Source organism: Heterodontus francisci, chromosome 1, assembly GCF_036365525.1.
Source record: "Heterodontus francisci isolate sHetFra1 chromosome 1, sHetFra1.hap1, whole genome shotgun sequence".
NCBI classification, from domain to species: domain Eukaryota; kingdom Metazoa; phylum Chordata; class Chondrichthyes; order Heterodontiformes; family Heterodontidae; genus Heterodontus; species Heterodontus francisci.
In genome coordinates, this window is record NC_090371.1 from 199,603,568 (window position 1) to 199,617,357 (window position 13,790).

Genomic DNA, 13,790 nt, shown 5'->3' on the forward strand with positions numbered 1-13,790 from the left:
TCTGCATCAATATGGTCTCTGGCATTCTCTGATATGTACAATATGCATAAAGAAAAAATAAATTCCACAAATTACATTAATTATTGGCCATATAAGAGGGCTTAAAGGACACGGAGCTCTTTTGGATAGCACTTGCCTGCATACGTGTTGGCTTGGTTCAAGAGTTCAGTGCAGGCATGCATATCAGCAAAAGCTCGAATCCCTAAACAATTGGTAGGATGAAGCTGGACTCCAGGAAATCACAACAGTTCTTTCTCACGTCCTGTAACTGCAGTAGTCCTGCTGCTGGAAGTAATACCTGTTAACAAATAGTAACACATTGCAATCTGTCACAGGACATCAACATCTGAACATTTAAAGTTACGGCACATTTTGGCAGGAAGAAATCACATGATAAGAACCCCACAAAAGGACAACACAAATAAATTTACAGACTTATACTGGACCAACTTCTTTGCTTAATTGCCTTATGAAGTTGGGGGAATTTTGCAGAGTTTCTCTCGAAATTGGCCAGGTTTTCTTTGCCTCCCAAGAAAGTAATATTACTAGTGTGTGTTACATAATGGATGCTGTACAAAGTTGGCATATCCAGCTGATGGTGAGAGAATTGATGGGTCTTGTGACTTTTTAAATTCATATGTTGTAATCCAGTGACACTTTATAATTTTATAGTTTACCAAGTGGAGCAGAGTAGTTCATGACATCAAATTTTAACAAGCTGCCAGCTGGCTTTCAAGTTAAAAGCACCAGTAAGCCAATCAGAAGAACATCTCAAGTTCAATTTTCAGCCTGTGATGTTGGCTGTCTCAATCAGGGCAGCAAGACGGTCACCAGAATTAGCATCAGCAACACCAATCTGAGAGATGTAAAAGAAAACATGGCAGAGGACCTGTTCATAAGCATACACATGCAAAAGTTGTCCAAGAACAGAATCAGTCTTGGTTCACAACCAAGTCCAGGACTCCTTATAGTCTCAGCAGCCTGTCAGCAGTCCTAATGAAAACAAAAACAAAACACTGCAGATGCTGAAGCTCAAACAACAACAGAAAACACCAGAAATATGCAGCTCAATCAGCATTTGGAAAGAGAAAAGTTTATATTCTGACTGTAAATCTCAGAATCTATGCTGTCTTTCCCTTTTACAAGATCTTGATTGATCTGCTGTGCATTTTTAGCATTTCCCGTTTTTGTTTCATTCTGCTGACAATCACTTAAACCAGGTTCACATGTTAAGAATGGCCACTTGCCATGATACCAGAGGCCAACCAGCACCTATGGAACTGTACCCAGCAGAATCACAGCTTTCAGAAAATGGGAAAAATGCAAAGAAAATTGCAGGGGGTGGGACATTTTTCAACTTTTGCCAATTCTCCCACCAAATTTCTTCCCTTCTTTCATGAAGGCAATGCTTCATTTTAGCATACAGTTCCAGGGATGCCACGAGCCCTCATCCAACTGGTAATTCTTCCCACCCGAGAATGAACGATGAAAAGCTGTTCAACCATGCAGCCACCACAGGCGCAAACTTAACCCTCATCAATCCCACCTGTGCTTCAGTTGTGGGGATGTCGCCAGACTGCAATCAATAGTGGGACTGGTCTGATCTTTCCTTCTCTCGCCCAGGGAAGGAAAGATCAATCAATCACCACCACCATCCAGGCAGAGGTCAGCTTATTCCAACAGACAAGGGATCAAGCCTAGAATCTTTCCAAAATCCCGGGGGCCTTTAAGACATATAAAATTTCATTTTCAAACAAATATTGTTAAATTAAAAAGGAAACACTCTTTAAAAAGCTTCTTTGAGCTGTAGTTCAACCAGAAGTATTAATTCCCTTACATGATTCAGTCCACAGACAAAATTGCGGATCAAAGAACAAATCTTCTTTGGGCAAGTGGTCTTGGACCTTGGATACAAAACCAGATAGGCTGATTGCTGAGAGCATTGGGTACTGACCTATTTCACTTTTATCAATATTGTTATGACCTGGTGAGGCAGGAGACTAGGGCTCCCCTCTCAGCCTTTTCCTGGTTTGGCCGTAACAGGGTTCATTTTTTAAAACACGATGTTTTTAGCTTCCCCTCGGCGAGTCCTTGCTCACTGATCTCTAATTGCGATTGCAAAGAAATCAACCAGACCGGTTTTCTCAGATTTAAACAAGAAAGGTGCAAGTTTATTAACCTTAAAACTCTAACTCAGTTAATACTACCAAAAGTACGTGACATGACCATGCTCGCATGCATACGCGATAAACACACACACACACACACACACACAAATAGAGACAGAGGAAGAGAAAGAATTAAGGTGGAAAGTAATAGATGGAATCCAGTTACTGGTTCTGGGTTGGATGTAAAGTCTTTGATTGAAGTTTAAGTCTTGCAGTTCTTGTTGGGGCCCAATGCACACTTTCAAACTTGTTTAGCTGGTACCAGAAGGCTGCACAAGTCTTCTGTCTTGAGGCTCGAGTTACCTTCGTGGGTCCCTTGGAACTTTTCATGAGAGACAGAGAGACGGGGTGCTCTCCTCTTGAAGTTCAATTGCAGTCTCTCCTCAAAGCTGTTCTGTGAGCACAATTCAATTAAATCCAGGTTGGCCAGCAGGTTAGTCATGTGACTAGTTTTCTTGAGACAGTCTCACCTGCGAGATTTGTGGATTCCTCAAAGCTTAACCGACACTCAGTGAGGGTGGAATGCTGGCTCTTAAACATTCAATGACTCTCAATGTCTCTAGATCATCACTATTGACAAATCTGGCTAATTGGATCAGGGAGTGCTCCCATTGTCTCTCCATGCAACTGTCCTTTAGAATGCAAATGTGCAGCCATGTTTTCAGCTACTATTCTCTGGTCTTTTTAAACATGTTATTTCAATGTCCAGTAAGCATTCAAATAATAATGTTCCATATGACGAAATTAATAGGTCTCATTTTGGCAGGTATGGTTTCCGTCACAATACAATAAGACTCTCATGCTAAAGTTTCCACAGTAATTTGTAACCTGTTAGCCCAAGACATGTTTGTTGCTTAAGTGGCATCTTAGAAAGAAAGATCTGCAGAGTATTTCCATCATTTTCGGGTTATATTTCAGATCTTTAGCTTCACAGTATGTTGCCTTTTATATTCATATTTAATTTACTTCCTAGAATGGCCACCTTCTCTCAGATGGATTTTCAGTTTGGCTCTTTTATCTTGTTCATCTTCATTGCTTTCTGTTTCTCTTCTCATGTGTATCTACTAAAACTCGCTTTCACAGCCACATCGGCTTCCTCAGCAACTGTCTCCGTCTCCAATTTATTCCATGTGGATTCCAACTAAAATTTCACCCATTATGTTTTGGATGCACTTATGATTACAGACAATTGGTAAGATATTCAGTGTTTTCAAACCACTGCTCTTACCATCTCCTGAGGTCAATGCCAAGCACCACCACATGGACGCCTCTTGACCTTTCACTTCAGCAGCATCGACTCATCGTCTCAGTCCTGGTCCAGAGTTCCATTTCAACCTGTGCCCCATCCAGGTTTTGAACAAGAAACTTTCTTTCTTTCTTCAGATGTCAAGAACTACAAGCTTCAACAACTTAGATACTAACGCCCCACCAGATCCTTCTTTCCCTTGACTTTCTTCTTATACCATCCGCATATATTGTGCAAGGTGCAGGGAATGACCTTGCGAGATGAATGCACAGGGTTACAGGGAGAAGGCAGGAGAATGGCACGAAGTAAATTGCTCTTTCGGAGAGCCAGTGCTAACACGATGGGCCGAATGGCCTCCTTCTGCGCTGCAACAATTCTATGATTCATCTCTCCTTCCAATCTCACCCCTTGCCAGGTTTTCACTATCCCCTCTGACCTTCCACTCTCCTACTTTGACTGGTCAGTCCTCAGCAATGGCCTCAGTTTCATCTCCTTCTGCCCACCTCAATGAATTTTGAACTCAGCACAATGCTAAAATTTTGTTCTGTTGTCTTCACCTCTGTCTCACTTCTTTGGCCAGGATTCTTCTCCCCACAGCACAGCAGATCCTTTCTCCAGTCTTTGCAGAATCATAGAATGGTTACAGCACAGCAGGTGGCCATTTAGCCAGTCACGTCCATGCTTGCTCTTTGCAAGAGCAACTCACCTAATCCTACTCCCCTGCCTTTTCCCCCCGTAGCCTTGCAAATTTTTTCTCTTCAGATAATTATCCGATTCTCTTTTGAAGGCCTTGATTGAATCTACCACCACCACACTCTCAGGCAGTGCATTCCAGATCCTAACCACTCGCTGGATAAAAAACATTTTTCCTCATATCGCATTGCTTTTTTCTCCAATCACCTTAAACTGGTGCCCTCTGGTTCTCCATCCTTCCGCTAACGGGAACAGTTTTGCCCTATCTACTCTGTTCAGAACCCTCCGTGATTTTGAATACCTCTATCAAATCTGCTCTCTTTCTTCTCTTTTCCAAGAAGAGCCACAGCTTCTTCAACCTATCTACATAACTGAAGTTCTTCATCCCTGGAACCATTCTCGTGAATCTTTTCTGCACTCTCTCTAATGCGTTCACATCCTTCCTGAAGTGTGTTGCCCAGAACTGGATACAATACTCTGAGGCTGAACTAGTATTTTATACAGGTTCATAACATCCTTGCTTTGTACTCTATGCTACTATTTATAAAGCCCAGGATCCCGTATGCTTTTGTCACGCCAACGCGCTTTGTTGAATGATAATTTTCTTTAATCCACTAACTGGAGATCTGAACTTAAAAAAAAGAGAAATTTAAAAAGGAACCAATAAAAGATGACTTTGCTAGCAGCTTAAGATGGCCACCAAATTTTCAACACTGCATCTTACACTGCAAGGCCTATGAGGTGGAGACAAAATGACTGCTCATCCTAGCAAGAACCAAGACCCAAGAAGTTTAAGGAAACTGCTTGTTCTTTTTAGCAAGAAATGCACTGCTAACTATCATGTTTGAATCATTGGGTGACTGTCATGTGACAAGCCCCCACCCAACCCTGTAGTTTTAAGCTCTCAGCAGCAAGCAGAAATATCTGGACTCTGGCACATACGGACCCAAGTGGGGGTCCCTCCTCTCTCCATTCCAGCTTGCAAGCTTTGAACTCCGCCTGCTGACTGACCACCTCTGCATACTCTGGCTACAATCAAAAACCCCTTTGGAGGAAATCTGCATCGCTGTTTCCAAGAGACCCACTGAATCAGTCATCTACCTCTTCAAACTAAAAGCCTCAGGACCAACAAATTCAGCTAGAAGCCAGTCAAATCACCAAACTCCACAGACTGTATACCCCTTTTTTCTATGGATTCTAACTCGACCAATCTACCCTTCCCCACTCTGTAACCTATTTGTGAGCACATGTGTGAACCTCGAGTGTTTGTGAGAGAGTGAAAGTTCTGCATTGTTTATGATTTTTATTAGTTTGACTTAAGATACTTAGGTGGGAAATACCTTTATATCATTGGTATTTAGAAATCTTTCAATCTCTGCTTTAAACATACGCAATGACTGAACTTCCACAGCCCTCTGGGGTAGAGAATCCCAAAGAATCACAACCCTCTGAGTAAAAAAAAAAGGAAGTATTGTTAACTGTGAGGAGGATAGTGAAAAACTTCAAGGACATAGACAGGATGGTGGAATGGGCAGACAAGTGGTAGATGAAATATTATGCAGAAAAGTATGAAGTGATTCACTTTGATAGGAAGAACGAGAAGTGTGGGAAAAGGCATTGAAGTGGATGATCAGCCATGATCATATTGAATGGCAGAGCAGGCTCGATGGGCTGAATGGCCTACTCCTATGTTCCAAGTGTTGTCTCATCTATAAATTTTCAAATTGTGCCCTGTACACCCAAGTCTAAGTCATTAATATTATTCCACCTGGACCCCTTCTTCTAGCTTCTTACCATCTCTAGATCTTTTCATTGGGAACTGCCAGTAGGTCATCGACTGTCTCAATTTCTCCACTCTCCTCACTCACTCTAACTGATCTCGCTCTGAGCTTGCTGCACTCATTTGCTCAGATCCAACCCTGACATCATTAAACCTGCTGACAAGTACAGCATGGTTGTTTGGCAGACCAACCTCTACCTAGCGGAGGTTGAATGCCAACTCTCTGACCACCTCCTCCTAGACCACCAGCGAACATGAAGCCATTGTTTCCTAGACAGTCATTGACCTCCTATCCTCTGGAGATTTTTCCCCATGGCCAATCTCACAGTCCCCCAAACTTGTACCGTCCACTTCCTTAAGATCCAAAACAGGATTGCCCTGGTATACCCATTTCAGCCTGTTCTTGCCCCAAGGAACAGATTTCTTCCGATCTCAATTCCATTTTTCTCCCCTTGTCCAGTCTCTTCTGACCTACATCCACGACTCTTTCAATACCCTCCACCATTTCAACAGTTTCCCATCCCCAATCATCTCCTCCCTGCCACGGATGCCCAATTCCTCTACAGCTCCATCCCCGACCTGGATGACCTGAGGCTCTCCGCTTCTTCCTTGAACAGAGGCCCAACCAGTCCCATCCACCACCACCCTCCTCTGCCCGCTGAACTTATTCTTGCACTGAACAAATTCTTCTTTGACTCCACTTACTCCCCCCATATAATTGGTGTTGCTATGGGAACATGTATTGGTCCTGGCTATATCTGCCTTTTCTTGGGTAGGTGGAACAGTTTTTGTTCCAATCCTACTCATGTCCCTCCCTCATCTCTTGTTCTGATACATTAATGGCTGTATCTGTGCCAATTCCTGCAGTAGCCCTGAATTGGAAATTTTAATCAACTTCGCTTTCAATTTCTATCCTTCCCCTGCCTTCACATGGCCCATCTTGGACCCTGCCCTTCCTCAACTTCTCCATTTCTAGGGATAAACTGTTAACCAATTTCTACTATAAGCCCACTGACTCCCACAGCTACCTTAACTACACTTGCTCCTATCCTGCTTCCTGTAAGGATTGTATACTCCCAGTTTCTCGGTCACACCTATTCGGCCTTTTTCCTCAATGAGGGATTCCCCTCCACCATGGTTGAAAGGGCCCTCTACCATATAGAGCCTATTTCCTACACTTCTGTTCTCACTCATATCACTCTCTGAAAACCAGAAATGAGTTCCCCTAGTCCAACTTCAGTGTGATGTCACCCCCAAACTAATCTTCTCCTCCCCTCCTCTTTCAGCATTCCCTCCATGACACCTTGGCCCCCTCCTCAATCAGCCCCAATACTGTCCCCTTCCCATGGCACCTGCCCATCCAAGCTGAGGAGATGCAACACTTTCTGGGTACTGCCTGTGCAGAGTTTGCAAGTTCTCCCTGTGTCTGCGTGGGTTTCCTCCGGGTGCTCCGGTTTCCTCCCACATGCCAAAGACTTGCAGGTTGATAGGTTAATTGGCCATTATAAATTGCCCCTAGTATAGGTAGGTGGTAGGGAAATATATAGGGACAGTTGGGGATGTGACAGGAATATGGGATTAGTGTAGGATTCGTATAAATGGGTGGTTAATGGTCGGCACAGACTCGGTGGGCCGAAGGGCCTGTTTCAGTGCTGTATCTCTAAACATAAACTAAACTAAACACCTGCCCTTTTACCAGCTCCATTCTCACTGTCCAGTGTCCCAAACACTCCTTCCAAGTGAACCAGCGAATTATTTGTACATCTTTCAATTTAATACACTGTATTCACTGGTCTTTTCTACACTGGGGGAGGACCAAATGCAGATTGGGTGATTGCTTTGCTGAACACCTCAGTTCAGTCTGCGGGCATGACCCTGAGCTTCCAGACACCTGTCATTTTAACTCTCCTCCCTACTGCCACTGACCTCCCTGCTCTTGGCCTCCTACACTGTTCTAATGAAACTCAAAGACCAGCACCTCATCTCTCGATTAGTACCTGGCAGCCTTCCAGACTTAGTTCAACGATTTCAGATCATGACTCTGCTTTTTGAGCAGCAGGTGCTGGTACAGATTCTGCTGTTCATTAAACTCACTCCTACTTGCCACCCCATTTTAGACTTTCCTTTTTCTTGTTTCCTCCCCTCCCCGCTTTCTCTGCACCTATACTTCCTTAAATCCGTTACATCTCGAACGTTTTTCAGTTCTGACGAAAGGTCGTCAACCTGAAACATGAACACAGTTTGTCTCTCCACAGATGCTGCCTGGCCTGAATTACATAATGGTTACAGTGCAGAAGGCCATTCGGCCCATCGTGTCCACACTGGCTCTCCGAAAGAGCAATTCCCTCAGTTCCATTCCCCTGCCTTCGCCCCATAACCCTCCATATTCTTCCTTTGCATGTAACTGTCTAATTCCCTTCTGAATGCTTCAATTGAACCTGCCTCCACCACATTCTCAGGCAGCGCATTCCAGACCTTAACCACACGCTGCATGAAAAGTTTTTCCTCGTCATTTTTGCTTCTCTTACCAAATACTTTAAATCTGTGCTCTCTCATTCTTGATCCTTTCATGAGTGGGAACAGTTTCTCTCTATCTACTCTGTCCAGACCCCTCATGATTTTGAATACCACAGTCCTAACGTCCCCAATCTATCTTCAGAACTGAAATTCCTCATCCCTGGAACCATTCTTGTGAATCTTTTCTGTACTCTCTCCAACGTCCTCACGTCTTTCTTAACGTGTGGTGCCCAGAACTGGATGCTGAGGCCGAACTGGTGTCTTACACTAGTTCAACATAACTTCCTTGCTCTTGTACTCTATGCCCCTATTAATAAAGCCCAGGACACTGTATGCTTTATTAACCGCTCTCTCAATCTGCCCTGCCACCTTCAATGACTTATGCACATATACACCTAGGTCCCTCTGCTCCTGCACTCCCTTTAGAATTGTACCCATTATTCTATATTGTCTCTCCATGTTCTTCCTACCAAAATGAATCACTTCACATTTCTCTGCATTGAACTTCATCTGCCACCTGTCTGCCCATTCCACCAACTTGTCTATGTCCTTTTGAAATTCTACACTATCCTCCTCACAGTTCACAATGCTTCCAAGTTTATCATCTGCAAACCTTGAAATTGTAGACCAAGGTCTAGGTCATTAATATATATAAGGAAAAGCAAGGGTCCCAACACTGATTTTTGGGGAACGCCACTGCAAACCTTCCTCCAGCCCGAAAAACATTCATTAACCACTACTCTTTGTTTCCTGTCACTCGCCAATTTCGTATCCATGTTGCTACCATCCCTTTTATTCCATGAGCTACAAGTTTGCTCACAATTCTGTTGTGTGGCACTGCATCAAATGGCTTTTGAAAGTCCATGTACACCACATCAACAGCATTGCCCTCATCAACCCTCTGTGTTACCTCCTCAAAAAACTCCAGCAAGTTAGTTGAACATGATTTTCCCTTAAGATATTCATGCTGGCTTTCCTTAATTAACTCACATTTGTCCATGTGACCATTGATTTTGTCCCAAATTATTTTTTCTAGACGTTTTCCCACCAAAGTTAAACTGACTGGCCTGTAGTTGCTGGGCTATCTTTACACCCTTTTTTGAACAAGGGTGTAACATTTGCAATTCTCCAGCCCTCTGGCACCACCCCGGAGTCTAAGGAAGACTGAAAAATTATGGCCAGTGCCTCTGCAATTTCCACCCTCACTTCTCTCAGTATCCTTGGATGCATCTCATCCGGCCCCGGTGCTTTATCCGCTTTAAGGTCAGACAGACTATCTAATACTTCCTCTATCAATTTTAAACCCCTCTCATGTCTGACTTACCTCCTCGTTCAACATTGCCTGGGTTGCATCTCCTTCCTAGGTAAAGACAGATGCAAAGTATTCATTTAATGCCCTCTGGCTCCATGTGTAAATCCCCATAATCAGCCCCATTCCTCCATTTACCACCCTTTTACTATTTATCGCAAAGAAAACTTTGGGATCTCCTTTAATGCTAGCTGCCAGTCTCTTTTCATGCTCTCTCTTTGCTTCTCTTATTTGATTTTTCACTTCCCCTCTGGGCCTTCTATATTCAGCCTGGTTCTCAATAGTATTTTCTGCTTGGCATCTGTCATCAGCACACTTTTTCTTCTTTATCTTAATCTCTACCTCTTCTGTCATCCAGGGAGCTCTGGATTTGTTTGCCCTACTTTTCCCCTTCAAGGGAACACACCTCGACTGTGCCCGAACTATCTCTTCTTTGAAGGTAGCCCATGGTTCATCAACCAGTTTTCCTGCCAGCTTTTGATTCCAATTTATTCACCCCAGCTCCATTCTTACCCCACTGAAGTTGGCCTTCCCCCCCCCGTTAATTAGTCTTATCCTGGATTGCTATTTGTCCTTTTCCACAGTCAGCCTAAACCGTTGGATACAATGACCACCATCCCCTAAATGCTCTCCTACTGATACTTGATCCATTTGGCCCACCTCATTCCCAAGAACGAGGTCCAGCAATGCCTCTTTTCTCATTGGACTAGCAACAAACTGTTGCAGAAAATTTTCCTGAACACACTCTAGGAACTCTTGCCCCTCACTGCCCTTTACACTATTGTCCCAGTCTATGTCAGATAATTAAAGTCCATTATAACTACCCTATAATTGTTGCACCCCTAGAATTTCCTTGCAAATTTGTTCCTCCACATCTTTCCCACTAGCTGGTGGCCTACAGACAACACTAAGCAATGTAACTGCACCGTTTTTGTTCCTTAGCTCTAGCCAAATTGATTCTGTTTTCGCCCCCTCTGGGACATCCTTTTTCTTCAGCAGTGCAATGCTCTCCTTAATCAATACCGCCACTCCTCCCCCTTTTTTCCCTTTCCTTTCTTTCCTGAACACCTTGTATCCAGGAATATTTAACACCCAGTCCTGCCCATCTTTGAGCCAGGTCGCTGTTATAGCCACATCATCATATTTCCACGTGGCAATCTGCACCTGTACCTCGCCAGTCTTGAACACACTCCGTGCATTCACATATGTGCACATTAACCCGGATTCAGACTTTATTACTACTTTCTCCCTTATTCTGACCCCATATAATAACTTACCATTCCTACTCTCGTGCTATCCATCTCCCCCAGTATTCTGTGTACCTTGGTATTTCACTCCGATTCTTGCTCCTGGTTCCCACACCCCTGACAAGTTACCAGTTTTGCTTCCCATCCCCCTGATAATTTAGTTTAAACCCTCCTCAACAGCACTAGCAAATCTCCCTGCGAGGATATTTGTCCCATTCCTGCTAAGATGCAACCCGTCTATCTTGTGCAGGTCCCACCTGCCCCAGAACTGGTCCCAATGTGGCAGAAATCTGATGCCCTCCCTCCTAAACCAGTTCTCCAGCCATGTGTTCAATTGCTCAATTCTCCTTGTCCTTTGCTCACTTGCACATGGGACTGGGAGTAATCCTGAGATTACTGCTTTTGAGGTCCTGCTTTTTAATCTCCTTCGTAGCTCCCTAAAATCTGCTTTCAGGACCTCATCCCCTTTCTTACCCATGTCATTGGTACCAATGCGGACCACGACCTTTGGCTGTTCCTGCAGCTGCTCTACGACATCCATGACCCTGGTACCAGAGAGGCAACACACCATCCTGGAGTCACGTTTACTGCCGCAGAAACACCTATCTGTTCCCCTAACAAATTCTCTATCACTACTTCTCTTCCATTCTTCTTCTCCCTTCCTGTGCAGCTGAGCCAACTGTGGTGCCACAAACTTGGCTCTGACTGAACTCCTCTGAGGAACCATCACTCTCACCAGTATCCAAAATGGAAAACCGATGAGTGAAATCATATCAGGGGACTCCTGCAGTACCTGCCTAGTTCTCTTAGACTGCCTGGCGGTCACCCATTCCCTCTCTGCCCACATGCTCCTAATCTGCGGCATGACCACCTCCCTAAACGTGCTATCCATGTCGTCCTCCGCCTCGTGGACGCACAACCAGCCGCTGCTCGAGTTCCGAAACCCAGAGCTCAAGCTTCTGCAGCAGTTTACACTTGCAGCAGATGTGTCTGTCTAGGACACATGGCATGTTCATGACTTCCCACATGCCACAGGCTGCACATTCCACTTGGCAAAGTTGCCCTGCCATACCTTAACTTTATGGACTATTTATTATAAGTAGAATAGCTTACCAGCAGAATGGTAGCAGTTATTGAGATCTCTCATGTCTACTTAGCAGGGATTCAAACTCACACATTACTTGTCGAAACAATTATCCCTACAGATGAAAGGGAGGGGAAAAGGGTTTTTATTAAGCAAGCCTCCAGCATTTCAGCAAAGAGTTGTTCCATATAACTATCCATAACCTTTTGTGGAGACTGGAGAGATTGCAAGTCAGCAGAAAGGCTCTCTGGAGTCCTGGCTTCAGTTAACTTCAGAGAACATTTAAGACACACAGTGGAATGTAGACTTGCAAAGAACAGCATGCTGCCAGAAGTCCGAATGCTTTGTACTGAATGTCAAGGCAACAACCACATTCACAGACTTTTGTGTGTTCTCGATACCTATCCCACTGCACAGCTTTCATTGCTACGTATCCCTTACATCAACTCCTCTAACAGGGCAGACATGCCTAAAAGAGGTTTTCCTCTCCTCCCGCCCCCCATGATATATGTAACCACACACACGTAATATTTAATAATTATTCAGCTTTTCATAAAGCTGTACATTCTCTTACAACTGAATAAATAAAAGCATCATTTGAGGTGCTACAAAGCCACAGCGATCAGGGAGTTCAGAGTTTGATCCTTTATGTATGCTCAATGAACTGTCATCAACCATGAGGGCAGGGCAGTGGGTGAGGGGGAAGTGGAGAAAATTAAGCCAGGTTATCCACTCCAAATGGTTATGTTTTAACACCTACAGGAAGTGCATGTGGCTGGACATCAGGCAACGGTGGGACTGCTTGTATTTATTGCCCTGACTCACGCATGACTATCTACTGGCACCCGTGGAGAGTAAATGATGGGGCTGGGGGTAGGGAGGGAGCTTACATAGCACATTTCTCAAACATCTGAAAACACCTCTCAAATAATAAATTATGTCAAAGATCAGTGACTTAGCTATACAAACACAGCAGCTATTTTGGGTGCAGAAAGATTCTACAAATTGGAAGATGATGAATGACCAGTTGATCTAAATTTAGATTCTGTTGGTTGAGAGAGAATTATCAGCCAGTGCAGCAGGAGAACTCCCCGTTTGTTTGTAAATAAATGCTGCTGAACAGCCAGGTGGGAGATCATTTACCATCTCATCCATAGGGCCACTATATATGGTGACACACTAGACATTTCGACAAAAGAGAATCAGTAAATATGTCTCATGGCCCAACAAATCAACTGACTTCTCATGGGTAGAAACACCAATCTCTTCATGAAAAGCAACCTAAGTATGTATTAGCATTCATATGCAAGAAAACAAAAGGAAAATAAAAAGTTGCTTGATATTCAAGGTTGCACGATCATAAGTAAAACAGGAACCTCAATGTCACAAAAGGTAAGCATTCAGATAGTACTGAATGCATGAACAACGCAGAGACAGCAGAAATTCTGTGAACACTCCACAATCAGTGTGCCAGGTCGCCGCATCATGATACTGTTCTCAGTGTATTCTAATATTGAACAACTTGTTCCAAGTTAATCATTCAGACCACAAGACCTAGAAAACAAATTTATAGCCTAAGCAACCTAGCTTTTATTTGCAGTTTCAAGAAAGAAGCTTTACTGCCTCGATGCATTTGGAAACAATGTTTGCATGCAGGGCGAAATACAACTGTAGATACCAGTTTGGTGGCGCAGCACGTTGATTTATCATTCTCTATTACGTGGTAGCATATGGATTCACAACCAG

At 43.8% G+C, this 13,790-nt stretch overlaps 1 protein-coding gene across 1 annotated transcript in view; it reads right to left on the bottom strand.

Moving 5' to 3' along the window:
* klhl2 (kelch-like family member 2) overlaps positions 1-13,790 on the bottom strand; it is a 140,412-nt gene that overhangs the window by 64,749 nt on the left and 61,873 nt on the right. Inside the window, 2 exon segments of the mRNA XM_068040030.1 lie at positions 137-229; positions 232-298. Of these exon segments, the coding sequence (XP_067896131.1) occupies positions 137-229; positions 232-298 (160 nt within the window).